At 32.4% G+C, this 16,183-nt stretch overlaps 1 protein-coding gene across 1 annotated transcript in view; it reads right to left on the bottom strand.

Annotated features, from left to right (window-relative positions):
• Nucleotides 1-5,312: 5,312 nt before the first annotated feature.
• Nucleotides 5,313-16,183, bottom strand: part of LOC149064675 (calcium-activated potassium channel slowpoke-like) — a 245,649-nt gene continuing 234,778 nt past the window's right edge. Inside the window, exons 23-25 of the mRNA XM_089255428.1 lie at nucleotides 14,396-14,590; nucleotides 13,822-13,989; nucleotides 5,313-10,108 (exon numbers count right to left, since the gene is read on the bottom strand). Coding sequence (XP_089111554.1) covers nucleotides 10,034-10,108; nucleotides 13,822-13,989; nucleotides 14,396-14,590 — 438 coding nt within the window. The 3' untranslated portion in view covers nucleotides 5,313-10,033. The remainder of the gene's footprint in view (nucleotides 10,109-13,821; nucleotides 13,990-14,395; nucleotides 14,591-16,183) is intronic.

The raw sequence follows: 16,183 nt of genomic DNA, 5'->3' as shown, positions 1-16,183 counted from the left end.
CATAAATGATCGATGATGACATATTACAATATGATCACATTCCACGTTAATGTCAAAGAAATTCCCGTCTTGATCTGAAATAACAAGATTATATGCTTTTACCCATAATAGACGCGACGAGCATGGGAAACTAATGGATCACATTGATCATCCTACGAAGTTTTGCCAGAACATCCTGGAGTATAATAGATAGAACTTCACATAGCCTTTTTTATTGTGATGTCATTGATTAATCATGGTCTAGTAAAGAATTCATAATTTTATATTCCGTTGATACTCATAGATAAAATTCTTGGGCAATATACTCTTCTTTTTAGTTATTTTCAAGACGATTTGGATATTTGATAATGGCCTTTTCCCCCGAAAATTGAAACCCTTCATTTATTGACAGTATTTTTGCATAACACGCTATTTGAACGCTTATGTCATTTGGCAGCGGAACCAAAGGGAAATGCAAAATGTACTGTGAGTCATCAGGAAATGTGGCATGAATGTCTTCTCTTTTTTTTTTGTCTTAAACAGCATTTTACAGTATTTTCCCTTCCGACATTTTAAACGGCACACACACATTGACGAGATATCTCGTCTCCTTAAAAGCCTCTTATTTAAGCATTGACACGCCCAGGTATTTTGTAAAGTTGATTTACCAATTCATGTACCATAATAATCCTTAGTTGTATGTGAAAATCGGAAGAAAGCCTATTTCATTAGAAAAGATTTTGAAGAGGATCTAGTGATTTGTATTGTGCTGCTTAAAGATTTAGCTGATAAAAGGCATTGTGTGAGAGACATGCGGATAAACAAAAAGCTAACAATTTTCGGTCCATTCAGGGTTTTCAGGGGAATTTTTTCTTATATATTTTTAAATTATAATTTCTACGGTTTTTAAAAATCATAATATTTTTCATTTTTTTATAAATCCCATTTCTCAAAAATGGTAATTCTTAATATTTTATATCATAAATTTCGAAAATTCATAGATCACAATTTCTAATATTTTCTTATTGTAATTTCCAAAAACCATATTTTTTTATATTTTAGTATCATAATTTTAATGTTTTGTATCATAATTTTTTATGTTTTATACCATAATTTTTAATGTTTCATATCATAATTTTTAATATTTTTTCGTTTCATAATTCTCAAAAATAATATATATTTTGATATATACTTTTAATTATAGCTTTTAATTTTACTTTAACGCTTTTTCTACCGACGGTACTTTAAAGCATGAGGTTAGATAATTTGTTACGTACTAACTAATTGTTGAAAAACAGCACTTTTTATTTTTATTTTCAATTAGAACCAAATTGACCTACCAAAAAATTAACATAGCAATTACTTATTATAATAATCATTTCTATATTTTTATTTATTGCAATTTCCTTCTTATTCTACTTTTCATAGTAGATAAAGGGTTAATCCTAATTTTTCTGGAATCGTAATTTTTTTAATCATAATTTTCCCAATTTATCATTATTTTTAAAATGTTTGAATCACACTAGTTTACTTTAATTTAAATTACAAGTTTCTCTTTTTTTTAAAAAAACAATTTTTTATTTTTTTTTTCATAATAACTTTTGCTGTTTTTTATCACCGTTTTTATTACTTCAAATTTCAACTGCTATTTCAGTCTTTATTTTTATTAAAATTTTATTTATGTTGTAATTTAATTATTTTTAATTAAGTTTTTTGACAATGTTTTGTGATAACAAATTCTGATAATTTAATAATAATGATTATCATGATTATAATAGAAACTAAAAAATAATAATAGAAAGTATGATTTGAAAAATGATAAGAATGTAATTTTTATCATTTTTAACATACATTTTATAGTATTTTTTTTATATTACAGTATTTATTACTGCAAATATCACTTTTCTTCCTATTGATTTTGATTGAAAATGATGGACCCGCTAAGAATAGCTATACAGGGTGATTCAGAAAAGATGGGAAAACTCCAAGAGGTGATAGTACACACCAATAAAAACAATTGTCATCAAAGAATCAATGGTCTAACATGAAACCCAAACGCACTAGCCCGTTTCGAAACGGCCGCTCCGCAAACGTTAAAAGGCATTCCTGTTGAAATTTATCGGGAGAAAAAGAACACCATGCTTGCAAATGTAACCTGGGGAAGAAGAAAACTGTGTGCAAATCCGCGTCACAGTGAATAAAAGGTGCGGACTCGGTATTACTAAAGTGCGCCATTATCCCGTACGTTACAACTGTTAGAACGGTTGCCCGCTGGAATAATTCACAGGGCTGGCGTCCGCGCCTTTTATTGACTGTGACGCAGATTTGCATACGGTTTCTTCTTCTTCCCCAGGTTACATTTGCATGCATGTGTGTGATGTTCTTTTTAGACGTTTGCGGAGCGGCCGTTTTGAAACGTGCTAGTGCGTTTTCGTTTCATGTTAGACCATGCCTTTACCGATGACAGTTCTTTGTATTGATGTGTACTATCACCTCTTAAACTTTTGCTCATCTTTTCCGAATCACCCTGCATATGGGAGTTATTCCACATTTGTCTGAAGCTTTTTGATGCACGTGAAATGTTTTACTCTTTGATTCTGTACATATCCACAGATTACTATTCAGAAAAACTTCAGGTGCTATTCAGCAGAGTCCACAATAAAAATATAATCTTACTGACTTTTCAACTTATTACATCACATCTTATTTCCATGTTTTATTAAACTTCCATCAAAATTTTTTTTAATATTTGTTATTATATATAATTATTTTTATTATTCATACGTATAGACGAAGAAATGAATTCAAAACGCATTTTTTTTCGTAGTGAAAAGGTCAATTTTATTGAAATCGCATGGAAATGTATACAGGGGGAAAAATGCCTCAATGACAAAAATGAGAAAATATTCATGTATAAGAATGATATGTGCAAAAATATTGTAAAATTCACATAAATTTCTGATGAACGGACAAAAAATGAATTTGAATTCTTTTCGCGAAGTATTTTAATATTTATATGTGCCAGTCAACGTAAAAGCAATTCCTACTCGTTTTTCTATTATGCGGTATGAAAGTCATATAAATATTGGAAAATCGCGGAATATATCAAATTAAAAATTTTAGTGGAAAAATAAATTTTGGTTTCGGATTAGGGTTTCATTCGATGAGCCTGATTTTATCATGGAAATATACAATGCCATGATATAATGGAATTTCATGGAATTATATGCATTGAACGACTTGTGAAAGTACGATTTATAACTTAAAATTCTTTGGTTTTGCATTTTATTATTCGAATGGAATAACTTCTAAAATTAGAAGTTGGAATTTGCATTTTGACATCAGCTGTAATGTACAAACACAAAGCCACAACAGGCAAATTGCCCAACGAGGTGGCTGACTTAAGAAAATCATGGATCCCCGAGCCATTTTTGGGAGGCCCTACCTACTACTGCTACACCACACATGCACCCCGCCAACACAACCCCCCCCCCCGCGGAACCACCAACGAATCGGTACATGCGGGAATGTGCGTGTACGTGTAGTGAAACCTGACGTGAAGTTTTTTTTTGTTTCTCTGTAATGCTTGTTATGTGTAGTGCTGCCATCTGCCACCAGTTTTTCTAACTATGAGTGAAGTGTTATGATTGAATGATTTATCGTTGTAGGACTGTTGCTCTCTGTGGCGAGACTTTTTAACGGGGAGATCGGCTCGCATTTGCGCCTTGAAGTTGGGAACCACAGAAAACCAACTTCAGCCGACCACCACTGTGTATTGATGTTTATTGATTATAATCAATAGACTCGATACAATCAATAAAGTAATATACATCAAATATCAATATAATCGGAGATTTCTAGAATTAATTTATGTATTCAGATTTCTAGAATTTATTGATGATAAACATTCAAATTTTTAGAAATTGAATTTCAAAAAAGAAATTTGAGGGAATGGAAATTGTATAAAATTGAATGTCAAAAATTAATATTTTAAATCATAATTAAAAAAAAGATTAAAATTCGGAAACTAAATTTCCAAAGTATTAAAATTTCAGAATAAAATTCGAAATATAAAAATCTGAAAAAATTATTCAAAAAATTAAAGTTTGAAAACATGCATTCACAATGTATTAAAATTTTTAAAAGTTTTAAAAATAAATTTCAAATTTATCAAAGTATTTCTTGAATTAAATTTTGATTTTCTGAAACTTTCACAAAAAGTTTTTCAAGAAATTTTCTATAACTTTAATAAATTTGAAATTTATATTAAAAACTTATTCATATATTTTAATACATTAAATTTTTTTTAAAATTTAGTTTTCAAATTTTAATATATTTGAAATTATCAATTTAAAATAATTTTTGACATCCAATTTTGTACAATTTTCATTTTCTTAAATTACATTTTTGAAATTCAATTTTCTAAGAATTTTAATGTTTTTTCACAATAAAGTTTTACTTCTATAAGAAAGTTTATAATCGCATGGAAATGTATACGGGGGGGGGGGGAAGAATCTAGTAATAAACATTTGAAACTTCTCTAAATTTAGAATGAAATTTTAATTTAAAAATTCATATTTAAAAAAAATTTAAATACGAAAATTTGAAAATTTTTAATTTCTATCCATTCATTTACTCAAAAAAATTCTTGATTTTCAAAACAACTTTAATTCAATTGAAAATGAAACTATATATTTTAATGTTAATTTAATGAATGATTTGACAAATATATTCACATTCCCAGAATGAATTAATATAATCAGAGATTTCTAGAATGAATTTATATAATCAAATTTCTAGAATTTATCTCAATATTCTGAGATAACAGGATGGATTATATCATTATATATGCATTATTATTCGTATTTATAGGCAAATTTGTAATTCATCAACAATATTTATGCAAATATTACACCACAATTACTTCTATTTTTCTAATTAGTTTTCAGCATTATACCTACAGAAAATTGCTTTTACGTTGACCCGAAAGAAAAAAAAAACATTATTACTAATGTTTGCAACAACATCAATACTAAGCATCAATGCAATAAATACATTAATAATAAAATTTTACTACCAATTCCTCTAAATAAATAGGTATCATTCAGCAATACGTATTGTAATTTTCCCCAACATACTAAGAGAATACTGAGGCACCAACGAAAAGAAAGAAAATAATTTTTAGCAATATAGGGCATTTCTGTGATAGCAAATTTCTTTGTGAATTTTTTATATATTGAAATAAGGCAGCCGCTTGTACTTATGCCGCGTACAAACGATATTCATATTCGTTGAACAATTTTTAGAGGCTCTTTTTTATGCATTTTTCTGTAAAAAAATTTATTATTTTTTTTTTCAAACTTTTCGACTATGATCTACAATTTTTTTTTTTCATAATATCCACATTACTATGAACTATACACTCACGCACACTCACATACACGCAGTTTTGTTACATAGAGGAGTCACTACATTGATAACACTAGAATTTATTTACCATGTCCACTGGAAACATACGTTTGTTGAGAGATGTGGGATGATTAAAATCTTTTCCAGAAATATCTTGTATTTTTTTTTTTTATTTATAAAAATTTAGAATTTTATGAATTTAAACAGTTTTTCATAAAATGAAAAAAATGAATTTTGGTACGAGTTTTTTTTTTGCTGTCAAACTTAGGAATCAATTGAAGGAAAATTTTTTTGAGTTACAGTGAGATTGGAAACTTGTAATATACAGAGTATTTCATAAATTCGTAAATAGTTAAAAAATTCATATAAGTTGAAAGAATCGGTATATTTGAATGCGGTTTACGAAAAAGTTATTCTCACGAGGGGAATTATTTTTTTGCTGCAGAAAAAAAAAATTACTTCAAATTTTTGTATATAAAAGGCACTGCATGAAAGCAAATCACTGGAAATGTGTAAATCAGAGTCCTGTAAAACACAGGGTGAACGATTATCAACTCATTTCTGAATTTTCCTGTTACTGGCGTTTACAAAATGTTTTCATTATGATGTCGACCATTGGTGGATAAAGCACTATTGGTGAAGTTGTTAACTTCGCTTGCCAAAGCTTTGAAAAAAATTCATTAATCTTGATTTGCTTTCGCTCAGCGCACTTTATCACGACAAGTTGAACCAATTTTTTTTCCGAAACAAGAAATTCTCACTTCTTGAGAATAAATTTTTCGCAACCACATTCCAATATTCCAAATCTCTGAATTTGTATAAGCTTTTAAACTATTTACAAATTTATGAGACATCCTGTATTTAAGATTACAAAATAATTGATTATTCCCATTAAATTTTATGGTTATATTTGCTATTTTTTAAATATTTAAACCTTTCTAAACGTGTATTCATTTTATAAAGAATATGTTGTTTGGTCGGAATTTTAGAAAAAGATTAGCTTTCTTTCAAAATTTAAGAGTTGACTTATAATGCTTTATATAAAATTAATAACTAATTTCTTTTCATTTTCCATACAGATCCCACATCTCCCTTCAACACTTAAGAAAAACATAAATTATTATTTTTTTAAAATAAAACCTCTACACATAATACACCAAATAACTCAATCAAATCAAACACGTAATTGAGTGCTGTATTTTTTTATATATAGAAAATATACCGACAACGACATCAAGCTAACACTAGACAAAATCAAGCGTTAAGCAATGGCTATTCACCACTCACACTGCGTTCAAGATTCTTATTTCTAAAAAAAAAGCAATTAATTAATGAATTTTTTATCCAAATTATTCGTAAATATTGTGTTTCATTAATTAGTTATAAATCATGAAAAAAATTTCATAAGTGTAATATTGAATGTCTAAACCTTTCAATACATATATAACGGCTATAAACTAATTATTTTTCCCATTATTTTCATTCATACACGTCAATAAAATATTTAACAATTTTTTTACAGAGTCATTCTATTCGTAGCATTCCCCTTGATTTTATTCATTTTTTTTTCATTAGAATTTTTAATACTGAAGACACAAAATAACGAGGCAACATGTTTTTAAATTTTTTTTTCTCATATACATATACATATCAAACAATTTTTTTTTCATATTTTAATGATAAAAATTACTTTTTCTTCCTTCCATTTCATATATAAGAAAAAAGCTAATTTAAAAACCAATATATATATATATTTTTGTAATATTTAGAGATCTTGTATGAACATTCGTTGGTTAATGATAACATCACAATGGACTTTATTACATGTATTCACAGAAATTCACTTTGAATTTACTACCAAAAGAATATCGTAACTTTTTTTTTACATGTTAATAAATCGCACATTTCTACGTACATTAAGGTATAATACTGCTATGAGGTTGTTGTTTTTTTTATCTCGAGGATGTAATGAGACGTATAATACACATGTGCCGGAGGAAAAAAAAATAATGTGATGAACTTCTCTATGTATGACCTAATTTCATTATACAGTTTCAGAATGAAGTGCTATACTGGAAATTAGGTATGCACTGCTATGCGAGATATTGTATATGATTGGTACAGAGAAATACTCTCAAATAATCCATATGAAAGACTCACTATTTTTCATTTTCTCGCTGTGGGTAGTTATGGGTGGTAGTATACTGAAACACTCATAGCTGTAAATAGTCTGAATATAGGCCTATCCAGAGTTCAGATAATTAAAGCAATATAAGCCTATTCAGAGCCTAATCAGCCTAGATTGGAAAAGCAGGCATTAGGGCAGCATTATGTATCAAGATTCCGCACAGAATGGTTACGAACAGCAGGATTTTATGGGGTGGCCTGCTATGAAACAAAAGATATGAAATGAAACAATTCAGTACTTGTGCTTCCTTTCAAGGGAAATGAATGCCGTTTGAACAAGAAATAAAAGTTTAGGCTTTAACCTGCCAGGTGGCTGAATTCAATGAAAGTAAACGCCTCAGAACTTCCTCCCCTCCCCACTAGTGCCATCCGAAAAAATAGTTTCGAAGAGTAATTTCACTTTTCAAAATTTTAAGCTGTAGTTTTGTGGAAAAAAAAGACTGTTTTTTTAAAAATAAAAAACAGAAATAATTCTATGAAAAAAATAATATTTGAAGGAAGATTTTATGCCCTCAATGAAATTCGAAGGAGTAAAATTGAATTTTGATGTTTGAATCAAGCATCTAGGTGCGCATTGCGAACACTGCTCAGAACACAACAATACGCCATCTATGCCCCCAACTCAAGTGAATCCATAGGATCCTCAAGTCAAGTTCATAGATTCTATCGCTCACCAGAGGCAACATTGCCCATTATGGGAAACACTGGGCTAGTATGGGATTCAACGAATTCACAGAAAAAAAAACATTGTCTATTCATCAACGTCATTAAATTACAAGCGCATTTTGCCAACTTCGACAAATATCCGGTTTATTTGCAACAATTTTTGAAGAAAAGCAGCAGGAACCCTGGAGGATCTACTTTCACGAGACTAACAAGATATGCGAGGAGGAGAATCATTTCCGGGCGGTCCAAAAATGTCCTAAAATATTTCATAACGTCTTTCACGCGAATCATTGTCACCATTTTTGCACTATCAGCGTAATTAAAAAAAACAGTTGGAACTGGTTTTCCGATATCATACGAATTTTTTGTGATTCAAATTCGAAGCATATACAGTGCAGACCCACATCCAGCATCTCGGTCAAAAATTTCACATCAAACCATAAAGATCCCTTCGGAATACGTCACAGTCAAACAATTCAACAAACAACCATTTAGAGTTTCTTTTCTTAGATTCTTTTCCATTCCCAAAGGCAATCAGTCAATCAACCTATCTTTGGCGGTACAAAAATTCGCCAAAGTCTCGTCGGTACGTATTCTACTCTTGAACCGAGTCAAAACCACACGGGAATAAAACACGTCACTGACATTCAAAGAGGGGATCTCAAAGGAACATATATATATATATATATATATCTTTTTTTGCAACACTAATATAAATGAATATTTATATATAATATATATGTGTATTCGCGTGAATATGAAAAGTAACATTTAAACTGCTCGGCAGTCTATTAATGCTAATTAACACTCTCCCAGTGTGTCATACAGTGCAATTTTTTTTCCTTAAATATATACTAGTATATATAAAATAAAAAAACCACAACATTCTCGCAAATTAAAGAGATTCTTCGCAAACACCACGTTATTGTCCTTGTAAAAACAAGCACTGCTAGTCTTTCAATAATCTTTTTTTTTCCCTTATACAAGCAAATTTAATGTAATTAGTAAAACTTACATTTTTGGCGTAATCAAATATATATATTATGTATATAATAATAATGTTATAATATATATAAATATTTATATATACAGCACATATATCGAAAAGAAAAGGCGCGTGATGTGTGTTAACTGTTTTTAGTTTCGAGTGTTTTTAGTGCATGAAAGCACCTCCTTGGCGTGCTGGAGATGTTCAAAAATTGTGTCGTTATTATTTTTTTAAGGTGTTATTATAACTGCAGCGCTTGCTGTGGGTCTGTGATTTCGCCTGGTGCCGTGAGCTCTTGCAATTGGAAAAAAAAAAAAGCGTTCTGTTTCCGAAAACTTGGTTCGATACCGTCATCCTCACCGGTTGAATCAATCGACGCTCTCTTCAATTGAAAAAATTCCCAAACAGCCATTTAAACGATTCGAAAAATATTTCTTGAGGATTACGACTAACCATAATCTAGTTCTAGTGTCGGAAATGTGAGTAAAAACGAAAACGGTAGAGGGAAAAATTCCATTATGGGGATTCTCGCCAAAACCCCGCCAAAAACCCTTCAACATGCGTTTCAACCGATTTTGCCGGTTGATTCGTTACTAAGCTCTTCATAGATTCGTTTTCAGACCATCATTGTCGATAATCCTTCTGTTAATGAGTCAATACTTCAATCGATAGAAGCTTCGTGATACCGACACCAGAGGAAACCCGCCTTATATTAAATTGGCGGTTTTATTTTGAATTCTCTTTCATTTCAGTCTCTTAGATGAAAGAGTAAGGCCCATCAGTCGTAGCGCTGCAGTACATCAGTCAGGAGTTGTCATCCCGCTCGCCCCGGTTCGGCTGGTATTCGAGTCCAGGGTCGAATTGCATGAGTACGAAAACCTGCAATGAAAAAGAGGTTGGAGGGATTCATTACATTTGACTTGGAAGTTTACAGACATTCTAAAACGCTGTCCTTATACACTGATGTTCAGGGTCTGTGCAAGGGTACCTGGCAACCCTGGGCTAGAGAAAAAAAAATCACGTGACTCTCTCTAATCATTATGTAATTAGTAATTACATAGCGGATAAGAAGCAGGGTCGTCTTCAGAGGACCATGGAACTCGGGGTAAAGTGATGTTCTGGTGCGTTACTTACCTAGCTGAAAGTGCCTGCTGAAATCAGTGACTATTTTCCTATTAGGAATTTCTGATAAATTGGTACATGCCGGTGCGTGTTATGTGAGTGTATGTATATTTCACGGCCTTAACGTATTTATGTCGTCAGAGTTGTCATGCTTCGTGTTCATGCTAGTGCTGCCGTCTGTCTGCTATAAGCAACAAATTTCCTGATAGGGAGTGCGCCCTCTATCGTTCATGAGGAAAAAAACAGTCAGATTATTTTCAACTTCTAATAAACCCATATTTATGCCAATGACGGTTGCTCTCAATGCCTAAGTACAGTAATTGGTTAAATTATCGCGATCTACACCAATTACCATGTGCAGGGAAAGCAATATGTTTACTCCATTTCTATACTCTGCATGCTATTTTCATGAAGTAGTACCAAAGATCACAACCAAGGTTGGCAGAAATTGGCAAAGATCTATAAAGATCCCAGAGACGGCAAGATGGTGCACCCGATCTAATTTTTTATCAAAATTTTATAATTTCATATTTCCTGCTGAATATTCTGAAGCCATGACCATACATCGCCCGGCTTTTTGTCTAAATTTTAACTTTCTCATACAAAACACTCCCTTACACTGACTTACATTAAATACATCTTCATAGGCTTTTGTATACCAGTCTGTCTGCAATTCGACTCATCCGCCCTCAAGTGCTTGGAGGGGTGATTCGACTAATAATTATGGAGTCATAACGAATTAAAAATTGATGACGCCCCTTTCGAATGCTGCCAAATTCACCGAACGTGCACCAAACGTATAACTTGGCGTGTCTGAGCTGATAGCAATGTTACAACCCTGAGAGTAACCAATAGAGCTAAGGTTGTGCAAACAAGTTTTTTCCCTTGCCCTTTCCCTCCCCAGGGAAGGAAAGAAAACAGGTAACTGTCACATTTAGCAAAAAGTGTTGATTTTGGGACAACGATTTTTCCAATAGCTCTCGTTTGGCTAACACTTTACAAATCTGGTGATAAATTTCCCAATATAATTGGGCGAACGTAACACGTAATAACTGTGTTAACATCAATTTACACAAAGAGGAAAAAGCGCCAATTGTGAAAGAAAGTAACTGAACTTGGCTTCTAATGGGATTGAATATTTCCAGTTCATTTTTGATTAGTGGCAACCCGCCTGCGTGGGGAATTTTTTTTTTTTTTCGTTGGTTGTTTGGCGCGTAACTAACCGTTAGAAAACTGGCACGTCGCAAAATTTCAAAATGTTATAACTCCCTTATTAGGGCCCTTTCACACGGAGCGGATGCGGATGCGGGTCCGGAAGAAGTTTTAACAATTGGAATATACTGCGCCTTTCAGACGAGCCGAAAAATCTCCGCACCTAGGAAATGTTCATGCGGGTCCGGACGTCGTCCGCATGTGTCAAAACCTAAGTGCGGGCTCCGCATCCGCACATAGAAGTTTTGACAATAGGTTTATTCGGGGCTATTCAGACGATGCGGATGCGGAGCGAATTCGTCCGCATCTTTGGCTACTTTTTGAAGGTGATTTTACACGGAATTTTTTTAATTATTTGAAATAAATACCCTTAAAAACACCATATGATGGTCCCTGCTCATTAATATAATGTACCTACATACGTGTATCCCTTCGTTTCCTTCTGAGATTGAGATATAGAAATTTTAACTGCCTTTTGTCCATATTTCACAATTTTATACAATAAAACCTGTCAACAACGGCCACTGACGGGACCAAAATTATAAGCCGTTCTGTTCATTACGAATATTTAATTGACTACATACTTTATAACTTTCAAATTTAATTTATAAATAATAATTTTTTTCTTTTTAAATTTTTAAAATTATTTAAAAATATAAATATCTGAAATATTATTTTAAATATTTGTTATTTTTTTAAATTTTTAATCTGTTAATTTTTTTAAACTTTAAAAAAAATACTTTTATTAAACAACGTTATCCACGTACGGTGTTCACTCAGGGCCGGATTAAGACGTTTGAAGACCCTAGCGCTTGAATATTTTTGGTGGTTCCCTCGATACCTACAAGTACATTTTACTCAATATTTAGTCTGTAAACTTAAAAAAATGAAATTTTATATTTCAGAAGTGACTAATCTAAGGATGGGATTTCACTCTAAAAGGTTTATGAAAGTTATTTTATAAAACTTGAAAAAAGCAACTAATAAATTGCAAGTGCAACCGATAAATTTATTAGTCGCTTTTTTAAAAGAATTATTATAAAATTTTTATAGTGTAATCCGTACTTGAGGCCGGGATTATACTATAAAGTTTTGTAAAAGATCTTTTATAAAAGTTGAAAATTCAACCAATAGGCGCATCTGTTGCATTCAAGCAAATGCAACCGGTGATCTTAATGGTTGAATTTTTCACGTTTTATCAAAGAGCTTTTACAAAACTTTTATAGTGTAATCCCCGCCTAAGACAGAAATGTGATGTGAATATTTCTAAGCACAGACATTTTGAAAGTCCCAACCCCTCCTTTTTTTTATACTTGCAAATTTTTTGATATTTGCTGAATTTTTTTTTTTTTTTTTTGGAACATCGAATGTTTTGGATGTTTTTGGATTGGATTTTTCGAACATTGGATGTGTTTTTGGAATTTTCTTTCATATTTTTCCGAAAAGACAGATTTTTTTTCAAAATTTTTTGAAAATATTTTAAGATATTTTCTCCCATCGACTACTTGTGAGGATCGGAATGGAGGCATCTTTAGGCTCAATGATAAAAACCACCAAAGAATGCCTCTAGGCTGCCTATGGGCACTGAATCAGGGGTGAAGGAGAAAAATAATTACAAAAATTGCGAAAAAACAGTTTTTATGCACGAATTTCGAACTAAAGATGCGGGCGATTCGTCCGCATCTTCAGCGCTCGTTTGAAAGGGTATGCGGACCCGCGTCCGCATCCGCGTCCGCTCCGTGTGAAAGGGGCCTTATTCGTCCGATCTTAAAACGGAAAATACTCTTCCGTATTAGTTTTTCGCAAAAAAGCACGTGTCATTATTTGCCAGTCGATAATATCCACACCCTGTATATTTTTCCAGTCGAATTATTTCTCTCATTCATTTAATTTTTTGCCGATCTGCACACAAATTATTGTGTGGATGTTAATTATAAAATTTGTTAATTAAATTATTTCTCCAAATTTATTAATTAAAAAATTTCTACCATTTATTTACTAAAATATCTCTTCCATTAACTTCATTTTTGCTGGGGTCCGCAAATTACTTCTCCCATTCCGTCGGTTCACCGTTATTGTTCAACAACTTTTACCGGTCCGTAATTGAAAAAAAAGTTGAGAGAACATTGATTTTTATATATGTAAATGTACATACAACTTTAGTAATTTCATTTCAGATATATACAATGTATATCGAAATTAATAATTTCTCGTATTACAAAAAAAAAAAAAAAAGTGTAAAATGTATAATTATTTACTTTATCGGATGGTAGCAGAGAGAATTCTGCAGGAGGATTCGTGATGACGTATCGCTTCGTAGAAGCTTCAAGAGAGGCACTAGTGTCTCGATACCTGTTCAGGCCAATGCACAACATGCCGAAGGTCCTGAGTGCTGCAACGAACAGGTCGCCATATTTTCCACCTTCCTATACATTAACAAATACATTTTTCTTTCACATTATTACGAATATTTCATTACAAATAAGATCACAATACTGCGTCATTCAGAAAAAAAAGGAAGAGATCGGTATATTCAAAGTGAGAAACAATGCAGGACATCACATATTGTCGCTAAATAAACTGCTATATGCCGGACTGAATACGGCTATACGTTCAATTGAAGGAAAAGGACATTCTGGTGAAAAAAGTCGGGATGGTCAAAGATTTGTGAAGAAATACGGTTCATATTTTTTGCCCCGTCAAAATTTAACATTTAAAATTTACAAGTCACATGACCATCAAACACATTGTAAATATATGAGGGACATCCATGTTCATAGTCACACTTATCAATAATATTATAATACTTATAAACACACAATTCGCACTTACCCCATATTGTGCTAATGGCCCATCGTACAGAGATATTTGCCCGACCCGACACCTGTCTCTGTTCTTCAACGAGTCCGGTGTACTGTAACCACCTCGGAGTCCAGCACCTTCGGCAAGTATGAGTTCCAGCTCGGGTGTGGCTCCTCCAGTGATCAACGATCGTATGAGCGTCAAGGCATTGGCGTTGAAGTATGTCTAATAAAGTAAAGCGAAATTGTTAAAAAGACAATTTTTGAAAATTTACCCAAAAACAAAAATATTTCGAGTTAAAAAGAAAAAAGTTTGTTCATGCTTTCCCACCCGTTGGCAATTTTTCAGCCACATCAGCCACAACTGTCAACTTTTTCCCCCATGTTTGAAACATTTTTGGCGAGAGTTGGCGCTGTCACGAATTTCTCTGTACGTTACGATCCAAATTTTCATTATGGAGAAATACATTTTTGGGTTAAAATACATTTCTTACGAACATTACATACATATCCTTCAAAAAAAAAGTTGCCAAACGTGAGAATAGCCACCAAATAATCGGTAAAAAATTGGTGGTGAATAGAGAGGTTACTGTAAGTTGCAGTGTATTAAAATGCATTTGTACGGAAATTTTTTAAATGCAAATGCAACGGAAATGCAAATTTATCTTATGAGATAAATTTGTGATATTAATATCTTTTATCATATTCATTATAATGTAATTTATTATTCAAATTGTCTCCATCCTTGATTTTAATAAAGAATAAAAATTCAAGGAGGTTCGTTGAAAAACGGGGCATTTTTATAAGAAAAGTCGGGATGTGGCCAAAAGATACGGAGAAAAAAAAATCCAACATACATCATCAGAGAAAGGCATCCATAATTAATTGATATAGATGAACTGACCATATATCGTGAGCTTTGGCCTGAGTTAGGTCCGACCGTCCATGTACGGTCCCGTTCAGTGCACATGAGCTCCAAGGAAAGATTGAGATATTCGTTGCCTCTGTAGTCTAGTGGTCTAGGGCTTTCACCCGGAAAGTGAAAAGAACGTCGGTTCGATTCCCCGCAGAGGCAGTTGAATTTTCTCTCTTTCAAAAATATATCTTCGCATCAACTAGCTGTTAAAAACCTTTGTATGACCCTATATCATCGACAAAAGTGCGAGACATTACGTCAACAAAGTTGCCAAACGTAAAAATAATCGCTAACTTTGGGTGAAACTGCTGGTGGGCGGGAAATAGAGGTCGGAATATGTGTATTAAGATGCCTTCCACGATTGTGAGATGAATACAGTGTAACCTCGATATAACGATACTCTGCGGACCAAAGAAAAATATCATTGTAGAGGGATTATCGTTACATTAACAGGCAACACTGTCATAACGTGTCACCAAATGTCTGATGTTGTTAATAACTTTTCTAAATATGTGTTGTAAGTACCATCAGAAAATACGCTTTGATGTATTAATTCAGCCCGAAAACGGGAAATAGATTAATAAAATTTTTAGTATTATCGCCCTGTGAAGAAGTTTACCGTATTGCATCTTTGAGAGAAAGTGGCAATACTAACAACTTCATCAACACACTTCCCGTGGTCACGTGAAACACTGACGTTATGAGACAGCCCCCCCCCTCCCCTGGAAGAACGGAAACAATTTACGAAGTGAAAATTAAATTCAAGACGATTTTACGCGAAGTTAAAAAAAAAACATCTTCAACATCATTTTAGCAGCTTCCAAAACTCGTTAAAAATATCATTATAGAAGATTTATCGCAGCAGAAGAATATTACTATATCGAGAGGTGTTAAACGTATTAG

The sequence above is a fragment of the Pholcus phalangioides genome, unplaced genomic scaffold, assembly GCF_987345545.1.
Source record: "Pholcus phalangioides strain wild (caught in Gottingen) unplaced genomic scaffold, Ppha-v1.0 ptg000042l_1, whole genome shotgun sequence".
Classification (NCBI taxonomy): Eukaryota; Metazoa; Arthropoda; class Arachnida; order Araneae; family Pholcidae; genus Pholcus; species Pholcus phalangioides.
Note: the sequence above shows the minus strand (reverse complement) of the source record. Positions and strands in the feature narration are given on the sequence as shown.